General features: G+C 59.0%; 1 protein-coding gene across 7 annotated transcripts in view; it reads left to right on the top strand.

The window, feature by feature from the left end:
• The window catches only part of ARAP1 (ArfGAP with RhoGAP domain, ankyrin repeat and PH domain 1), a 35766-nt gene that overhangs the window by 9148 nt on the left and 7591 nt on the right, over positions 1–19027 (top strand). For all 7 annotated transcript variants that reach the window (XR_010026644.1, XR_010026646.1, XR_010026647.1 and 4 more), the window contains exons 3-22: positions 4936–5099; positions 6575–6642; positions 7919–8022; positions 8540–8710; positions 10269–10338; positions 10601–10721; positions 10832–11037; positions 11383–11489; positions 11572–11771; positions 11868–11953; positions 13103–13285; positions 14239–14413; positions 15442–15576; positions 15811–15946; positions 16438–16540; positions 16628–16823; positions 17125–17170; positions 17377–17540; positions 17839–18051; positions 18895–19000. Coding sequence is in view for 4 of the 7 variants with exons in the window: in XM_063148047.1 (XP_063004117.1) it covers positions 4936–5099; positions 6575–6642; positions 7919–8022; positions 8540–8710; positions 10269–10338; positions 10601–10721; positions 10832–11037; positions 11383–11489; positions 11572–11771; positions 11868–11953; positions 13103–13285; positions 14239–14413; positions 15442–15576; positions 15811–15946; positions 16438–16540; positions 16628–16823; positions 17125–17170; positions 17377–17540; positions 17839–18051; positions 18895–19000 (2754 nt within the window). In the remaining 3 variants the exon portion in view is untranslated. The remainder of the gene's footprint in view (positions 1–4935; positions 5100–6574; positions 6643–7918; positions 8023–8539; positions 8711–10268; positions 10339–10600; positions 10722–10831; positions 11038–11382; positions 11490–11571; positions 11772–11867; positions 11954–13102; positions 13286–14238; positions 14414–15441; positions 15577–15810; positions 15947–16437; positions 16541–16627; positions 16824–17124; positions 17171–17376; positions 17541–17838; positions 18052–18894; positions 19001–19027) is intronic.

The following is a 19027-nucleotide window of genomic DNA, read 5'->3' as shown; positions in this document are numbered from 1 at the left end:
GTGCCAGCTGTGCCGTGAGTTTGGTGCCATCTATGCCGGGTATTGGATGCCAGTTGTGCCATCGATTTGGTACTTGCCGTGCTGATTTGGTGCCAGCTGTGCCATGGGTTTGGTGCCATCCGTGCTGAGTGTTGGATGCCAGCTATGCCAGTGTTCTGGTTCTTGCCATGCTGGTTTGGTGCCAGTTGTGCCGTGATTTAGTGCAGTCTGTGCTGGGTGTTGGATGCCAGCTGTACCGTGATTTAGTGCCATCCATGCTGGGTGTTGAATGCCAGCTGTGCCAGCGTTCTGGTGCTGGCCGTGCCGCGGGCTCTTTCTGGCCATTCTGAGGAATTGGTGTTAGCCATGCCTCTGCTTCGGCCAGCTCAGGAAGTTTTGCTGTTTTTAGCCCGCAGGAAGTGCCGGGGTGAGAAGCTGCGCTCCCCGCCGGCCTCCCCCGGCCCTGCCCGCGGTGCCGCTCGGTCCCGCCGCGGTCGCTGTCACCTGCCCAGGTAGGGGGGCACGGCGGGCGCGGTGCCGCGCAGGGGCGGCCGGCGGGCCCGGGGCGGAGGGATTCTGGGCATGGGATCGAGCGCTGCCGGCGCTACCGGGTGCGCCTCTCGCCGTGCCGCTGTTTCCTGCCCTGGCCTGTGAGCCACGGGCACTGCCGGTTCCTGCTGCCCGGGGACTTCAGGGCATCCTGCCGCGGGGCAGGCGCTGCCCATCCTGGCACGGCACCCCCCGGGCTGCGCACTGGGGGCCGGGATGTTCCCCCGGAGCCGCCCCGCGGGATCTGGGGGTGCATAAGGGTCCCTTGGGAGCTGCATTGTGAGACTCGGGATGGGATGGGCCAGGCGGTGGCTGAGCAGCACCCTCCGACACAAGGGTGCTCCCGTGGCTTGGGGGACTCTGGGGACACTGTGGCAGAGCCCCGGGGACTATGCCACTGTGGGACAGCTGGGTGGCCACAGGACCTCGGCTCCTGGTGTGCCATCATGCACTCATAACATAGAGATACCTCAAGGTATGTGTGGGTGCGTGGTAGCAACAAAAGAAAATATGTGTGTGTGTGTGTGTGTATATATATTTCTCACATAGGTCTTGATGCTGTAGTGAATATATCCAGGAGTCTATCTGTGCACCCCTATGTATGTTATATGTCTATTATGTGGATATATTGGGGATTCAGAACTAACCAGCCAAACCCCAAAACTCTGATTTCAAAAGTCACTTTAATTGTATGACCAGGAATGTATTGGCTGTAGGTGGGTTCTTGTTTTGAGAACATTTTAAAAATAAAGAGCTGTGATTTCCTAAGAAATTCTTCTCTCTGAGGGTGGAGAGGCCCTGGCACAGGCTGCCCAGAGAAGTTGGGGCTGCCCCACCCCTGGAAGTGTTCAGAGCTGGGTTGGATGGGGCTTGGAGTAACCTGGGGTTGTAGGTGTCTCTGCCCATGGCATGAGAAAAGCTTTAAAGTCTTTCCCCAACCAAACCATTCCATAGTTCTGTGGCTCTTTGGCCCGTGCTGGTGCCTGGCCATGCCCTGGCTGGAGGAGGTGCTGTGGGGCAGGACAGCTGGCACGGACAAGGGGTGCATTCAGCAGGGTGAGGGTATGAGTCACCCTGTGGTGGGTTTTGGGTCCCAGCTCTGTGTGTGGGGCAGCCTCTGCTGGGAGCTTGGGAAGCAATCCACACTGGGGCTCCCTGCAGTGATGGGTGACTGGCCACAGTGCCCTGTGCTGGGTCTGAGGGAGCCCCACAGCCCTGGGGTGCTGCTGTTGGCCCCAAACCCACCTCCTGCCCCCTGGGGTGCCTGCAGCCAGTGAACATGAAATGGGGGGTTGGGGGGATACTGCTGGGCTGCCCAAGGACCAACCACAGTGGGGGATGCTTGCCCATGTTGGGGCTGATGGCTGCTCATGTCTGGATGTTCCTTGCCCATGCTGAGCTGATGCCCACATCAGGGTGATGCTTGCCCAGGTCTGGATGGTACCTGCCCACATCAGGGTGATGCTCACTGCATCCAGGCTGCGACTGGGGCTCTTTGCCATCAGCTGTCAGGCAGCTGCATTGGTCTGCCCCTGTCTCTGAGTGGGAATGAGACCCCACCATGTGGAGGTGGAGGTTCTCACAGGGAGGGATCTCTGAGAGTGAGGGCTGAGGAAGAGCTGGAGCAGCCCTGTATATGCAAACAGCCTGGGAGCAGAGCAAGTGACCTGGGCATTTCTGGGGTGACACCATCCACCCATCTCCCCTCACTTCCGGCTTGCTGCCGTGGTCCCTGGTGCTTCCTCCTAGCTGCTTGCAGAGCCATATTGTGGTTTCCTCCAGGCCATGTTCAACTCTGAGTTCTCACCACCCCCCCAAACCCGGGGCCACCCCAAGCATTTCTGTGCTAGGAGGTGACAGGATCGTCCCAGCCCTGCTGGGTGTGGGATGTGTGAGATACCACCTGCCACGGGTTGATGGCAGCAGCTGTGTCCAACACTGGGAGCTCTCTCACCACTTCTGCACTTCGTGCCACCCTCCCAGTGCCAGCAGTGGGGCTGTGAGCCCCCCAGTTTTGGCCACTGATGGCTCAGACCTAGACACCCCACAGAGGATCCCATGAGCATGTCTGCATCCTGATTGTGGGATGAGGCTGTCACTGAGGGGGGGCACACCCTCTCCATGCCCAGGAAGTGATCTAGGGATTAGAGCAGCCCCCTGAGCAGCTGCTGGGGAGAAGGGGTTGTACAAAGTGATGTCCAAGGAGGTGATGACAGAAGACTCATTTTGGAGGTCTGGGTGAGCTGGGCAGGGGTGGTGGCCTGGGCAGAGCTTTGGCTTTGTGGTGGTGGCTGTGGGAGAGCAGCCCTCTCTGCCCCCCTTAAAAGAGAGGCCTAGATAAAGGGTATAAAAGGGTAGATAAGGGGTAAATAGATAAAGGGTAGCTTTAAGGTGCTGCTCAGATAAGGGACAGCAAATAAGGCACTGGTTTGCCACTTGTCTGATGGCAGAGGTGGCACCAGGCAGACCCTGCCTGGAGCAGGACTGGCATCTTTTGGGCATGGCTGCAGAGGGGTCTGGGAAGTGCAGGGGGTGATAGGGCACAGGGGGTGACAGGGCACCCACGCTGCCCCAGGGAGCCATGGGGGGACATGAAACCCAGCGATGCCACAGCAGCAGATGGTGACAGGTGGGGCAGGCAGAGCAGTGGGGAGGCTGTTTTGGAAAACTGGGGTGTTATTTGTGCCTGAGCTCTGGGAGTGCCCATCCTGCTGGTCCCTGGGATGGTGGAGCTGGGGCTGCACAGGACTGGAGCTGAGCCAGAGCCCTTCTGAGCCTGAGGCTTGTCATCTCACTGCTGGCCATGGGGCTTGTGTTGCAGCCCCCCACCCTCACCCCAGGGGACAAACACCATCCTGGGTGGCTGCACGGATGCAGAGCCCAGCCAGGCTTGTGCTGGAGGCTCTGTGGCTTGTGCACTGTCACCTCTGTGTCTCTGGGTCTCTGCACACCTGGGTGCTCTGGCAGCTCCTGCCTGGTGGTGTTGGGAGCAGTGCTGCTCCCCTGCCCGTGCTCCCCTCCTTCCCTGCCAGCATTCCCTAATGTATGGATGGTTGTGGCTGGTTCCTATGGAAATGGCTGCTGAGAAATGAGGTCAGGCTGACCCAGGGAGAGCCAGCACTCCCATCCTTCCCTGCTTCCTGCTCCAGCCAGGGAGAAGCTTCTTCTGCAGCTCACCCCAAGCTAAGGGAAAGCTCTTGTGCACAAGCCATGGTGCTGGGAGGCACATCCCCAGAAACCATGGTGTGCTGATGGCATCCTTGGCCATGGAATCATGGCATCACAGAATGGTTTGGATTGGATGGGACCTTAAAGCTCGTTTAGTTCCACCCCCCTTGCCAAGGGCAGGGACACCTCCCAGTAGACCAGGTTGCTCCAAGTCCCATCCCACCTGGACTGGAACGTTTGCAGGCATGGGGCAGTCACAGCTTCTCTGGGCAACCTGTGCCAGGGCCTCACTGCCCTCAGAGGGGAGAACTTCTTCCCAATACCCAGTCTAACCAGCTGTTCCTTTTTGTGGTGCAGCTGGGGCAAGGATGGGGATGGTGCCAGCATGCAGCTCCCCTGGGGCTCACCTCCCTGGGGCTTGGGGTGGATTTCTGCCCACTGCCTCTGCCCTCTTCCTGCATTCAGGGATGCTTCAAAAGTACCTTGTATTTTTATACCCTAGAGAAACTTCTTAATTTCCTGCCCTTGAAAACACCATTACCCCAGAGGTTTCTATTGATTGCCTGTCACTTTTCAGTCTCAGGAAGGCAGGAAGCAAGGAATAGGAGGTAGGAGTGGCTGAGCTCAGCTGCTCGGGCTCTGTGCAGAGGAGGACAGTCCCCCATGGTCCCTCTCCCCACTGGTCATGGCTTTGGGGCTGGGGGCATTCGTCACTGAGCCAGGAAAAGCTCCATTTCCAGAATTTCTTGCTGCTGTAGCAGCCACCCTGGATCTCCAGTGTCCACTCCACCATAAGGAAGCTGGTGGCACAGAGCACCCCTAGGACTCCCAGGACCCCCATCCTACTCAAGGAACCCTGCAGCCACTTGCAAAACAGCTAAGGAAGCAACTCTGCCATTGTTTAGACTGGAGGAAAGAAAACAACCTGCTCTGGGATGTGGCTTCAAGGCTGTGGGTGGCTTGAGGTGTCCCAGAGTCAGATAAGGATCCTGGGCTGTGAAGCACACACAGGGGAGTGAGGCTGGATGCCAGGAAAACATTTCCAGGCTACAAAAGTAGTCATATAACCCAAGCACAGGAAAGGCTTTACCCCGGGGTCTTAGGGACTGCTTTGTGGGTCTGGGTCTGCTGGGGTTTGGTCCCTTTTGGGGGTTCTCTGTGACCCCCCTGCAGGTGTATCAGGGTTGGGAAGCGAGGCAGGGGCTGGCACAAGGCAGTGCTTGCTCCTCTCCCCCACAGCATCCCTGTGAAGGAGGAGGTGCCCATCACTGAGAGAGCAGCCAGTGCCACCCTGTGCTCCCCGCTGCCCCCGCCCCGCTGCAAGGCGCCAGCACCGACGCCACCGGCACCGACGCCACCGGCACTGCCCTCCAAGGCCAGCCTTCCCTTCGTGCCAGAGTTTGGTGAGTACCAGGGGGCCTCTCCACTCTCCCCCTGTCACAAATCCTGCCTTGGGATAGCTGGCTGCCAATCCATCAGCATCCATCCCGTGGGTGCTGTGCCTTCCTTCTTGGCAGTTTGTTCCTCTGTCCTTGCTGTGGTCTCTTTCTTCTCTATCCCCTTTCTTGTCTTCTGGGCTGGGAGAGCCAGGGGTGCAAGGCCTGGGCTGGGGGATTTAGGGTGTGTGAGGACTTCAGGGAAGGGGTGTAAGACCAGGGTTGGTAGTTTCAGGGGATGGGAGATGTGGACTGGGGGTTTGGGTGCAGCCTCTCCTAGGGCAGAGCAAAGGTTTCTGTGGGTGCTTCCAGCACCCACACTCACTCACAGAGCAAAAGTGAACCTATTGGGAGGTGAAATGCAGATGTCCCTGATTCTGGAATCCCAGGATACCTTTGGATCTCCCTCAGGGTGTCCCTGGGGCTCAGCCAACTGCAGTGAGCAGTGCTGAGCTGGGGACCCCCATGGAGAGGTGAAAGTTTGGTCTCAGGGTGCAGCCCTGGCTGGACTGTACTTCAGCTGGAACAGCTCTGCTGCAAGGAAGGGGAAGGGCTGAGTTGTGTGGGGTGCTGGGTGCCTCTCAAGGCCAGCAGCCCTGCAGGAAGCAGCACTGGCTTAACTGGGATCTGGGATTTGTTTCAGAAGCTGGGAGAAGCCGTGGACAGGTTATCAGGACAGAGCTTATCTGTTTGTTGGGGGTGCAGGGAGGAAAGCTGCTCCCACCCTGATGGGTTTGGGATGCAGAGTTTGTAGGGGGTTTCTGTGGTGCCAAGGTGAGCACCTACCTGCACCCCTCAGCCCCCTGAAGCCTGAGAGCATCCTCACCTGCTGCCAGGGCCCAAACACCATCATCTGGGTTGTGGTTTTGGGAGGAATCTGATCCAGATTCTCAGTGGGATTTGAGAGTGGGTGTCTGCCAGGGCCAGGCTGTCTGGGGGGTTACAATCCTGACCAGGACTCCTGCTGATGTGAGTGCTGGGGGAGGAGGAACCATCTCTCACTCCCATCATCCTCCGGGATCTCATTTCCACAGTGCACAAGCTCAGGAGCTGATAAGGAATGGGAGAGGAGGGAGGGGAATCCACCCTGGCAAAGCAGCTGTGGAAAAATCCCCTGGGAACCCCCAGCAGAGACAGGAGAGCCTGGATGGAGCCATGGTGCTGGGGCTGGTGTCACCAAGTCCCCTTCTGGCGAGGCCAGGAGTGTCATGACAGTGCTGGGAGGTGCCACTAGCGGGACTTTGCCCTTTCCAGCTCTTCCCCAAACTCCTTGATAAAACCTTTGTTGTCACAAGAATGAGGTTGTTATTTGCCAAGGGCAAAGCAAAGGGAAGCCAGCCATGTCTGCATCATCCTCCCCACAGGCTCCAGGCTAGCAGGGGGAACTGGGACCCCTTGCTCCACCCCAGCTGATTCCCAGTATCTTCCCTCTCCTTTGTCAGATGATTCAGACTACGAGGACTCGGCGTGGGAGGAGGAATTAGCCAGACCGACGGGGGAGATGGCCAAGGTTGGTCCCACCGTGGGGCTGGAGGTGGGCAGGAGCTAGCAGGGTGACTGGCCCTAAGTACAGGTACCAGCCTTGGCATGATCCAGAGATACTGGTTAGGGCTGCAGGAGCATGTTGGCAGTGGCTAGAGAGGGGTTCTGCCTCACTGAGCACCCACTGGGTCTTCCACAGGTCTCCAGGGAGTACCCACTGTGTCTCTCAGGGGGGCTGGAACTCGGCTCTTCAATGTCCTTGGGAAGTTTCTATCGGGTCTTTCCGTGGTGCTGGGACTCGAGGGTGCCTGGGGAGCACCCAGCAGGTGTCACCCACGTGTTCCCAGGAAGCACTCACTGGTTCCTCTGGGGTCTCTGGGGAGCACCTCCAGCTGTGCAGCACACCACACAGAGTGTGTGCTAGTAGACATCTCCAGCACTGCATCTTGAATATAATCCCTAGATTGTGAATTTCTATCTGCCTCCCTCACTCTCTGGGGTGGGAACGGATGGATTTGAGGAGTCCCAGAAGTTGCAGAGCTCCCTGAACATCTGAAGCCCCATCTACCTTGGCTTGGAAACACCAGGGCCAAGGAGGCAATGCCAGATTTCTCATGAAGCTCTGACATTTTCAGCTGCTATAAATGACTTTGCATCCCAAATCCCAGTGTTCAGCTCCTCACTTGGCTACACTTTCCTCTCTCTGTGAGCCTCAGCATGCCTCTTCCTGGGCACCCTGGCACTGTGGGCGCCCACTGAGCTGGGGGTGGGCTGGTGACATGGCATTGTGTCCCCTCTCCTTCCATCCAGCCTGCACCCTCACGGTGCAGTGGTGGCACCAAGGAGACCCCAGGTGTCACGGACATATTTTAGAAAACTCCTTTTGCTAGGATTTTTTCTTCTGAGAAGCTGAGAGGCCTCAGAAATGAAATGTAAACAATGATTATCGGCTGCTCTGGAATGCAACAGGTGCATCTGTGATTGGTCTCATGTGGTTGTTTTTAATTAATGGCCAATCACAGTCCAGTTGGTCAGTCTCTGGTCAGTCACAAGATTTTATTATCATTACATTCCTTTCTATTCCTTGCTAGCCTTCTGATGAAATCCTTTCTTCTATTCTTCTGATGAAATCCTTTCTTCTATTATTTTAGTATAGTTTTAATATATCATTTTCTTTTAATAAATATCATAAAATAATAAATCAGCCTTCTGAAACATGGAGTCAAGATTCTCGTCTCTTCCCTTGTCCTGGGACCCCTGTGAGCACCCCCACACCCAGCTGTCACCTATGTGTGTCTCTGCAGGAGGACACTGAGTTGAGGATGGGGCGACCACGCTCTGTGCGCTTCAACAGCCTCTTCAGTGAAGATGAGTTTGGTGAGGACCAGCCCAGTGCATCCCCTGCCAGGTACGAGCTTGGCTGCCGTGCTGTGTGCAGGGCACATGTGTGTGATGCTGGTGACACTCTGTGTGTGTCCCAGGGGGTGTTTTTGTTTGTGTGGGGGGTGTGAGCACAGCCACAGAGCTCCTGTGCATGGCAGGGCAGGTGAGTGTGCAGGTCAGGGCTTTTGGGCGTGCACAGCTCCACAGCGTGCCCGCAGATGGGCACACACAGGACCTGTGTGTGGGAGCACGTGTGAGTGTGTGTGAGCAGAGAGCAGCTCTGAGCATCACTGGGTTGGGGCTGCATTCTTGGGGGTGCCCCTGTCCCCCCTCCCAGAGCTGGGATTCAGGCCCGGGCTGTCCCTGGGACACGCTGGGACTCCACCAAGGGGACCGTCCCCAGTGTCCCTGCTTGCATCCAGCTGGCCTGCATTGCCTGCGCCTCAGGGAAGGTCACAGGGAGGCTGAAGCATGCCGGGGAACCTCAGCCCCTCCCGGGACCTGCCAGCTCTTAACCCCCTCCCTCGGCTCCTCATCCCCAGTCGTGGCAGCAGCTGGAGTGACAGGGAGCCCAGCCTGCATCTGCCTGTGCCCGACACCTTCCCTGGCAGCAGCCCCGGCACGCTCAGTGACAGCATGGAGGACACCAGTGCCACCAGCCTGCTGTCACCCACCATCAGAGAAGGGTGGCTGGACAAGAACCCACCACAGGGGTGAGTGATGTACTGGGGGTCCCTGTGTGACATAGAAGTGTAATTGTCCCCTCCTTTTCTCACCTGACATTCCTGCTCATGGGGGTGTACTTTTGCTTTGGTGAAAATCCATTGCTAGAGGTTCCTTCCACTCCCTTCAAACCTGTGATTTAGGCTAGAAACATTCATTTTTTGTGACAGAGCCTTCTCTCAGCAGTTGTTGTACTGACTTTGCTGAGAAGGGGAGGCTGCGGCTCGGCCTTCCTCTCAGACCCTGCATCACTGGGAAAAGAGCTGGGGGAGCCCTGGAATAGCTGGTGACCACAGGAAAAGCTGTCAGGGATGAGGTGGGGTGTGTGGGCTGAGCCGTGCATTTGGGATTGCTGGGTTTGCTGCAGGAGGAGGTGGTGATAGCCCCTATCCCATGGGATAGCAGCCCCAAATCCTGGGCTCGTGGTGGATAGTCAGAGTGGTGCAGCAGTAAAACAGGGGAAGTGCTGGGCTTGTGTCTGTGTGCTCCAGGGTGAGCGAGCCAGGGAGTCATGGGGAGCCAGTGATCCCCAGGGAGTCTAGTGAACCCAGTGAGCACAGCCAGCACAGTGTGCGCAGGCAGCCAGCCCACTCAAAGAGCCCCTGCACTAGCTGAGAGGCAACAATCATGCAGGAGATGTGACTGGAGCTTCTTAATCTGGGCTCCAAGTAAGCCCCGAGGCAGCAGTTCCACGGAGGAGGAGGAAACTCAGCTGTTTGCAACAGAGCAGCCGTGCTGCTGGGGAAGTGAGAGCAGCTGGAAGGTCCCTGGGAAACCCCTGCTCCAGCAAACCTTTCCTGAGTAAACAAGCCCTTGAGCAACTGTGTCCCTGCTGCCACCAGCATGGGGGGACTTGGATGTTCAATGCTGTTCAGGGGCAGGCTTGCAGGAGCTGTGTTGGAAAGGGCTTGGCTACTCCTGCAGCCCTAATGCTAAAGCTATGGGCTGAGGAATGTTCTGCCTTTCCCTATGGTGCATGGTTGGTCTGCATTTTCAGCTGGGGGGGCAAAGGGGTCTCTGGTGGGCTGTCTTCAGCCCCCAGAGGGGCCTGCCTCTCATCTGTATCCCCATCCTGACAGAGATGCATGGCTTCTCCCTCTGCTCTGGTGCCACTGACCCCTCCTGGAATGTCTCCTGGAATGAATCCTGCCTAGCTGTTAGGGGCAGCCCTTGTTCTCAGCTCCATGTTTTAACTGGTGCCTGGAGGAAAGCAAGAAGTCCCCATTGCTATACAAAACAGCAACATGAGGGCGCAGGATCAAGGGCTGGGGACTTCAAGGGCTGGCCAGGACAGGCCTCTTATACCTGTGCAGGGTAGAGGACTGGGGATATAGCACCAGACCAAGGGCTGGGGACACAAGGCAGAATGGAGGGCTGGGGACACGGCGTATGATTGGGGGGGTTGGGAACATTGAGGGCTGGGGACACAGGGCAGGATCAATGCCGAGGTGGCCCCAGGCTTTTGGCAATTGGGGCGTGAACACGCAAGCAGAATCATCCTGAGTTCAAGGGCATCCCCTCCAATGGGTCCCTCCCGTCCCCTCCCAGGTCCTACATCTATCAGAGGCGCTGGGTGAAGCTTGACCCTGACTACCTCCGCTATTTCGACAGTGAAAAGGTGGGTGGAGAAGATGGATCTCGGGGTTTGGGATGAGAAGGTGACAGAGGAACTGCCCCAGCAGGGCCACCTCCCTCTGAGCATCCCAGCTCAGAGACATGGCTGTACCAAGGGTCAGTGTCCCAGGGAGCAGCCATGGCTGGGTGCTGGGGATGAGGCTCAGAGCCTCCTGGACACTGGAGCTGGAGCATTGGGAGCCTGGGGCACTAACAGCCCCGTTTGACACAGACATGAGCAGCGTGTCTCCCACTCCCTGACCCAGGATACCTACTCCAAGCGGCTCATCCCCGTCTCCTCCATCTCCCGCGTCTCCAGTGTTGGGGACCAGAAATTTGAGGTTGTCACCAACAACCGCAACTTCGTGTTCCGGGCTGAGAATGATGGTGAGTGACAGTGACAGGGGTCCCTGTTCCCCAGCTCCTCTCCCTTCCCAGCCCAAGGGATGGCTCCTGGGCTCAGGCTGATCCTGACCCGTCTCTCTTTGGCCCCACAGCAGACCGCAATGAGTGGATCCGGACCCTGCAGCAGATTGCGGAGGAGCGGAAGGGCAAAGCTGCAGTGAGGACATCGATGTCCTTAGCCACTGACAGTGCCACTGAGCCAGCTGATAAGAGTGGCTTCCTGGAGCTGCGGGGCTTTAAGCACAAGCTCTTTGTGGTGGTGGCTGGGGACAAAGTGTTCCTTTACAAGAATGCAGAGGTGGGTTGCTGGGAGGGCTCTGCCACTTATGGGGAACCCTGATGCCCCTTCCCTTTGCACTGCCAGCCTGAGCACAGCAGCAGTGAGGCAGGGCACCCAGGCCTGCCACCATCCCTCAAATAGGGACAGCACAGAAGCCACAGGGTGCTGCCCTCTGAGCCCTCCCTCTCTGCTGGCTCTGAGCCTTGGGATCTCCCAAGAGCATGACACCCACTGTAGCTGCTTCCAGAGTCCCTGGTGCCCTAGGTACACCCAGGCAATGAAGGGACAGAGTTACCCCAGCTCCCAGGCACTGGATCCCATCATCCATCCCCCCCCTCATCCCTTGCCCACGCTCCCCACCAGGACTATCGGCTGGGGATTGGCATCACCTACATTGAGATGAATGTTGGGAACGTCAAGGAGGTGGATCGCCGGAGCTTTGACCTCACCACACCATACAGGATCTTCAGGTGAGGCCAGGGTGGGGAGGGGGTGATGAGGGTGCTGCCCACCCCGAGCCATGGTATATCTCACCCCCATCCCTCCTGGCAGCTTCTCTGCTGACTCGGAGCAGGAGAAGGAGGAGTGGGTGGAGGCCATGCAGCAGTCCATCACTGAGGCACTCTCCAACTCGGAGGTGGCCGAGAGGATCTGGGCGGTGGAGTCCAACCGCTTCTGTGCCGACTGCGGCTCCCACAAACCCGACTGGGCCTCCATCAACCTCTGTGTTGTCATCTGCAAGAGATGTGCAGGTACCCATATCCAGAGGGGCACACATGGGGATCCCTGGGGACCCCCAGACCTTTCCCACCCCAAAATGGGTCCCTAATGGCTCATCTCACTGGCAGGGGAACACCGGGGATTGGGCCCTGGCATCACCAAAGTCCGCAGCCTGAAGATGGACAGGAAGGTGTGGACTGAGGAGCTGATCGAGGTAGTGGCACAGTCCCAAAAAGCCTTTTTGGGGGGGCAACATGCCGTTCCCTCTGCATTATGGAGCTGTGGGCTGGGGGGTGCTGGGGCACGGCAGGGCTCTTCCAGGCTGATTCCAGGCCCTTGGGGGGACACCATGGTGTGGCTTGGCTAGGGAGAGGAACCCCAGCAGCCTTTCATTCTGGCCCTGTGGACCCCTGGCCACCAGTTCAGCACGCCGCTAGGGACAAGCGGCACTTGTGTGCCACAGACAGACAGACAGACAGACAGACAGACGGTGTCTCTTTGTCCGTGGGGCCGTGGCTGTGGGACGGTGGCTGTGGGGCAGGAGTAGGCCCGGGGGCAGAGCACTCCCTTGAAGCGCTATGGCCGCCGGCGCAGAGGAATGTGCCGGCGCAGCCAGGGCCGGGAATGGGTGGGCGGGCGCAGCTGGGATTCGTTTCAAGACCTAACCTGGCAGCCATTTCCCGCCGGCAGAGCCTGGCTGGCTCCGTTCTTCCCATCCATCCCGCTCAGATCCTGCATTCCTGCTCGGCGTCCCACCCGCGCAGCCCCCTCCTCCAGCACTGCCTGCTCCCCGAGCTCCCAAACGCTTCCAGCTGCTCCTGCGGCTGCTCCCCTTCCCCTCCCCTCTCTGGGAACCCTGCCCGAAACCACCCCGGCATCCCCAGGGCTGCGGCTCGCACCGCCCCTTCTCCCCTCTCGCATGCACCCGTTCCAGCCCTGAGAGCTGCGGGCTGCTGGCAGAGCCCCGTGGCTATTGAGGAGATGTGCATCTCCTGATAAATCTCCCATTGGCATTGCTCAGCTGCGGGTAGCGGGATGGCAAGGGGCCACCAAAAGCGCTTTGAATCTGTCCCCATGGGTACCGAGCACCACCCCGCCTCCCACCGCTGGGTGCTGCTTTCCAGATGTGCTTTTCCAGGGCAGGAAGGGGAGCTGGCGGCTGTGGGGGCTGTCAGATGCTGCAAGCCTACAGTGGGTGGGTGGGTGCGCCTGCACCCTGCCCACCCCGCTGCCCACTCCCCTGCACCACCCATGCTCTTCCTGTACCCCACTGTTCCTCCGGGCAGCACCCTACCCCCAGCAAAGCCTCCACAGGCCCCAGCAGTGTGGTCGTATTGCCGTCTCCTTGTCATTGTTTCCACAGCTCTTCCAGCGGTTTGGCAACATAATGGCCAACCAGTTTTGGGCTGCAAATGTGCCTCCCAGTGAGGCCATCAGCCCCACCAGCGGCAGCCAGGAGAGGAGGCGCTTCCTCATCGCCAAATACCGGGAGGGCAAGTACCGTCACTACCACCCACTCTTCGGCAACCAGGAGGAGCTTGACAGGGTCAGTGGCCCCCAGGGATGGGCACCCGCTCGGGGGTTCTGCCTGAGCTGGGGTCCTGAGGCTCTTTGGGGAGTGAAGTCTGTGTCCAAGCAGACTGCCCACCTCACCTCCCTGTCTATATCCCCCCAGCCCCCATTGCACACCCTGTGTCCTCACTGTGCGGCCCAAGCCCAAGTCTGGGGTCTCCAGGAAGGATGAGCCCACTGTGGGGACAGGGTAACATCTCTGCCGTGGGGTGTAACCAGCTTCATGTCCAGGCTGGAGAGCCTTGTCCGAGATGGGATCTCCCTACCACAGCCAGGCAGTGCCAGGGTTTACCTCTCCCTGGCACGGAAATTGTATTGGGTTCAAGCTCTGGGCTGGATGGGGCTTAGGGGAGCTGGTGCTGTGGGCACACCCCAGTTGAGGCAGCGTGACATGCCTCCCCAGGAGTACCTGGCCAGCACTCCTAATCACCGTCGGTGGCACTCATTCCCAGCGCTGGCTGTTGGCAGGGTGCCAGGCCAGAGCGGTCACACAAGGAATATGACACATGGAATGCCGTCCTGGCACTCTGGCTGCTGACCTTCGCCTCCTGCTCTGCCATGGCTTTGTCCCTGCCGTGGCTTCTGCAGTGTTTTTACAAGCGGTGGGGGTACATGGGGGGCCCGGCCAGCCAAGGGAATTCGCATGTGGGCTTGTTTGTTTTCCTACTCTGCCTTGGCCGGCCCGCCCCGCTGCCGTATGACTTCACCCCGGCTCCTTAAGGGAGGGATTCGCTGCCGGCTCCAAACTTTTTCTCCCAGTTTGAGCCTCCTTTGTTCTGACCAGGCGGCTGGGAGGCGGCTGGGAGGCGGCCGGGGGTCCGGCTGCTCGCTGAACTCTCCCGGCTCCTTTCGCCGGGGGTTTCCTCCTGCTTCTCCTCCTCGGTGGGAGCCATCAGCTTCAGTACGGGCCTCCTGGCTCTGCTGCAGGCTCTGTGTGCGGCCGTGACCACCAGTGACCTGGCAGAGACGCAGGCTCTGCTCTTCTGTGGGGCATCGGTGACCTGTGACACCGGGGACCCCCAGTGCCCAACGCCCCTGGCCCTGGCTGAGAGGAGCGGGCAGCGGCTGCAGATGGAGTTCCTGCTGCACAACAAAACCTCAGGTAAGGGCTGACCCCCTTGGAGCGCCACCATGAGCTCACACCCACGGACAACATTCCTGGAGTTGCTGCTGGGCTGTTCCGGGGGACACAGCTGTGCTTTGAGCCGGTCCCAGCTCTGTGTCCTGCCCAGCAGCTTCCTGGCGGGAGGCTCTCCATCTGCTGGCACTGTCGAGGGTCTGTGTACCCCGTGAGAGGGAAGAGAGGCTTTGGGAACCCCTACACCCCTGGGGGCTCAATGCCAGCTGGGAACATGGGTCTGAAGGCCAGCTGGTGATGCAGGCTGGCGTTGCAGGTACCAGAAGGGCTAGGAGAGAGTATTCCTATACCATTCTGGCATGCTGTGGGCATTCCAGGAAGGGACATTCCTCTGTCAGATGGGCAGCCCCCACCTCCAACATGTCCCTGGGGCAGGAGGGCTGACCCCTGATGACCAGTCCCATTCTGCTGGCTGTGCACGCTGGCCCCTGAACGTGACTCCACGAGGGCTGACAGCTCCCATGGGATTTGCACCCTAATACAGGCATTGGGCAAATGGGCAGGAACACATGGGTGGGTGGAACAGAGGTGTGGGGGGCTGGCCAGCACCTGCCAGAGCTGTTATCTCCCTCCTTGCCTCGGCAGCCAAGTCTGTCTTGCATTCCTGCGGAAGTTGGAATTTGCCCAGGTCTGGGGCTGGCCCAGCTCTTCCTGATGCGTCAGCACTAAAGGTGTCTGGGAGAGCTCTGAGGCCTCCCAGGCCACCCCAGTGAGCCAGAGAAATCCAGAGCTTGGGCTCACATTGTTCCCATCCAGTCCCAACTCAGTGCTTAGGGAGCGGCTTTGGGGAGGACTCAGGATGTGGAATGACTTCCAGGCAACCCTGGATTTGGATACCAGCACTGTTCCTTGCACCCCAGCTGTGCTGTGGTGGGAGCTTGGGGTGCAGCCTGTGAGATGCTCCTTGTGCTGAGATGGGGGAATCCCAGCTGCCTGGTGGGGCTGGGGGAGGAGGGCAGCTCCCCATGACAGACTGATCTCGCTGCTTGCAGAGCCGCCACGCCTGGAGATGGTGTGCAGTGAGGAGAAGCCCTACTCTGTGCACCTGCCCTCCATCACCCACAATGGCTTCCTCTACAAGACCCCCTCCATGGTCAAGCCCATCAGTGAGCGCAAGGGCCCAGAAGGTACATGTGTGAGACAGGAAAAAGGGTGCTGGGAGATTGATAGGGGAAATTGCACCCTCCTCTGTTCTCTCCAGCATTGAAAAGGTGGTGGGGAAGTGCAGCATCACTTGGTAGGCTGGTTTGGTGGGTGATCACATCAGATGGGCACCCAGCAGTGTTCAGGCTGGTTGGGTGGGTGCCATGGGGCGGGCCAGAGCTCAGGGAGGCTGCTCAGTGCCCTCCTGTGCCATGCAGAGTTCAGCAGGCGGTGGTGCACGCTGCAGGATGGCGTGCTCAGCTACTACGAGAACGACCGTAACACTGTGCCCAATGGCGAGATCAGGGTGGAGGAGATTGTCTGCCTGGTGAACAACCCGCTCCATGCCCATGGGTAAGGCTGCTCTCCCTGGAGCACCCCCACAGCCCCTCTGTTCCTGCATGGCCTGGCATGGCTGCAGTGGGCCCCCATGAGGGCTGTCACCAGGGGACTGTAGTTCCCTACCCCACCAATGGCCCCTGAACTGATGATGGCTTTGCAAGGGTTCTGCAGCTCCTTTGGAGCATCTTTCCAATACTTTTGTAACACCTTTGAGACCTCTTTGCAGCTGCTTTGTAATGCCTTTGGAACCCCAGTCCAGCTCCTTTGTAACCATTTTGTGGCCCCTGTGCAGTCCTTATGTCTCCTGTTGGAATGTGTCTGGCAGTACAGGGATGCTGGACTGCCCAGGCCATAGAGGGGGGATCCCATGTTAGATCAGCCATTGTCAGAGTCATCAGCAGCCATGCAGCAGGATGCTCCCACCCCTGGAACACCCCTGTCACCCACCCAACTCTATCCCACCTCTGTGGATACCCAGGCTCTGTTTTTCTTCCCTCCTGAAGGATCGAGAGCACGTTTGAGGTGTACACCGAGGCAGATCGACTCTACCTCTTTGGGCTGGAGAGCCCTGCCTCTGCTCGAGAATGGCTCAAGTCTATTGCCAAGGTGGGATGCAGGGGCCTGGGGTGGCCCTGGGTGCTGGTGGCAACTGGACAGAGTGGTGCTGATGGATTCCTCTCCTCCCTGGCTCAGTCCTTTGTCCACCCCTGTGCCGAGGAGCTGCTGGCACTAGACTTTGAGCGGCTTGGCCGACTGCATTACAAAGGGGGTCTCACCCTGGAGCGTGCCCAGGAGGGCTGGTTTGCCCTGGTTGGCTCCACTCTCCACGTCTGCTCCGAGGATGGCCGTCGGCAGGAGCCCCTCCAGCTGCGCAAGCTGCAGGAGCTCTGTGAGTACCCCTGCCCTGCTGGCAGGACCCCCTGGCTGGGGGAAGGGTGTGTCCCCCAAATCTTGCTCTAGTGTACTCCTAGCTTTTGGTGGGAGGCTGGTGGATATCGCTCCTGTGGAGCTCAGGGTCCCTTGAAAGAGAGGGAATGCAGCTGCACTTCCCCCTCTCCATCCTCTTCCCCCTCTCCATCCTCTTCCCCATCTCTACTTGTCCCATTTGGACTGGAGCCGGACCTGTGGGTCTAGGGGAGCAGTGGCACCCCATGTTCCCGTAGGTGATGGCTCCCTGCCTTCCTTTCCAGCCATCCAGGGGGACCATGAGGTTCTGGTGTTGGTGGAGAGGCGGAGGTAAGAAGGTGGGGGAAAAGCCCCCCTCCCCCCAGCCAAATACCCCTCATTTGTTCCGGAGTGCCTTTACCCTCCCTGGCATGACTGTAGACCCCCAAATCTGAGTTGGGCTCACCTGCAGGCCCCCAGGGCCAGCCTTCCTGGGGGTTGCAGACATGCAGTGGGGTGTGGGGGCAGCCCCCTGCTGAGCCTAGGCCTGCTGGCAGGACGCTGTACATCCAAGGGGAGCGGAAGCTAGATTTCCTGGGCTGGGTCCATGCCATCCAGAAGGCTGCGAGCAGCTCGGGAGACACCTTGTCGGAGCAGCAGCTGACGGAGTCGGACGTCCCGCTGCTGGTGGACCGCTGCATCGACTACATCACTCAGTGTGGTATGGATCAGGTCCTGGCATGCTGGCAGGGACCAGAGCGTGGCAGTCAGGTCACCCCACTGGTGTGGTGTGGCAGGCTGAGAACCCTACATGCTTGTGATACGTGATTCCCTCCCTCCCTGAACATCCAGCTCTGTGGGAGGGCTCCATCTCTAGCACGGCTTTGTCTCCAGTCACAGGAGCACCTGCAGAATGGGATTCTCCTTGGCACCTGGCAGTGTTTGATGGGGAGCTGGTGGGCCGGGAGTGGGGTCTGTCTCTTGCAGAGGGGGTCTCATTCCCATTGGCTCCATCACAGGGCTGACATCTGAGGGAATCTACCGCAAGAGCGGGCAGAACTCCAAGACCACCAGCCTGCTGGAGGTGCTGCAGCGGGATGCGCGCTGTGTCCGCCTCAAGGAGGGCGAGCACCACGTGGACGATGTTGCCAACACCCTCAAACGCTTCTTCCGTGACCTTGGGGATGGGCTCTTCACGCGGCGGTGGGCCCCAAACTGGCTGTGGGCAACCGGTGAGCCCTGGGGGCTGCTAGGGGGTGGCAGAGGAGGGGTGTGGGCCAGCCAGTTCTGTGCAGCCAATTTGTCCCCTCTTGGGTTAGAGAAACATGTCTGGGCTCCACATGTTCCCCTGTGCTGGGGTCTCAAGTGGTGGGTGGGGAGTGGAGTGTGTTCATGCTGCCCCTGTACTGACTCATGCTCTGGCAAAGGTGGGGCTGAGCCAGGGGAGACAGCCAGGTCCCCCTTAGTGCACCCGGCAGTAAAACAGACACAAGCTGTGGTGCCATGGAGCTGGGATGCTCTGGCCCCATGATGCTATGATGCTCCAGTCTCATTATGCTGAGGTGTTCTGTTCCCATGAATCTGGGGTGATCTAGCCCTCCAGAGCTGGGATGCTGTAGTCCCATGGAGCTGGAGTGCCCTGGCCTCACAGGTCTGGGGTGATTCAGTCCCATAAAGCAGATGTGCTATCACCCCATGGACCTGGGATCTTCCAGGCCTAGGATGCTCAGGCACCTTGGAACTGGCAGGTTCCAACCCCATGGAGCTGAGATGCTCCTTTCCCATTCAGCTTGGGTGCTCCAGCCCCATGGGGCTGGGACAGTCTGGCCACATGGGACTGGAGTGGTTTGGCTCCATGATGCTGGCTTACTCTGGTGCCGTGATTCTGGGATGCTTCAGCTCCGGCACGCTCTGGCTCTGCACACCTGAAATGTTCTCTGGCCTCATGGATTTGGGGTGCTTCATCCCCACACTGGGACAGGAGAGGGGAAGTGAAGTGTGTGGAGGGGATGGTGTGTCCCTGAGCCCTAATCTCCACTTTGTGCTCCTCCATGTTCATTCTCTCCCTCTGGCAGCGCTGGAGGATGAGGGGGCAAAGGTTGGCGAGTACCGGCAGCTCTTGGCTGCCCTCCCTCCGGTGAACCGGGCCACGCTGAAGGCGCTCATCAATCACCTCTTCCGGTATGGCATCCACCCCCTGGGCATCAG

The sequence above is a fragment of the Melospiza melodia genome, chromosome 2, assembly GCF_035770615.1.
Source record: "Melospiza melodia melodia isolate bMelMel2 chromosome 2, bMelMel2.pri, whole genome shotgun sequence".
Lineage (NCBI taxonomy): Eukaryota > Metazoa > Chordata > Aves > Passeriformes > Passerellidae > Melospiza > Melospiza melodia.
Note: the sequence above shows the minus strand (reverse complement) of the source record. Positions and strands in the feature narration are given on the sequence as shown.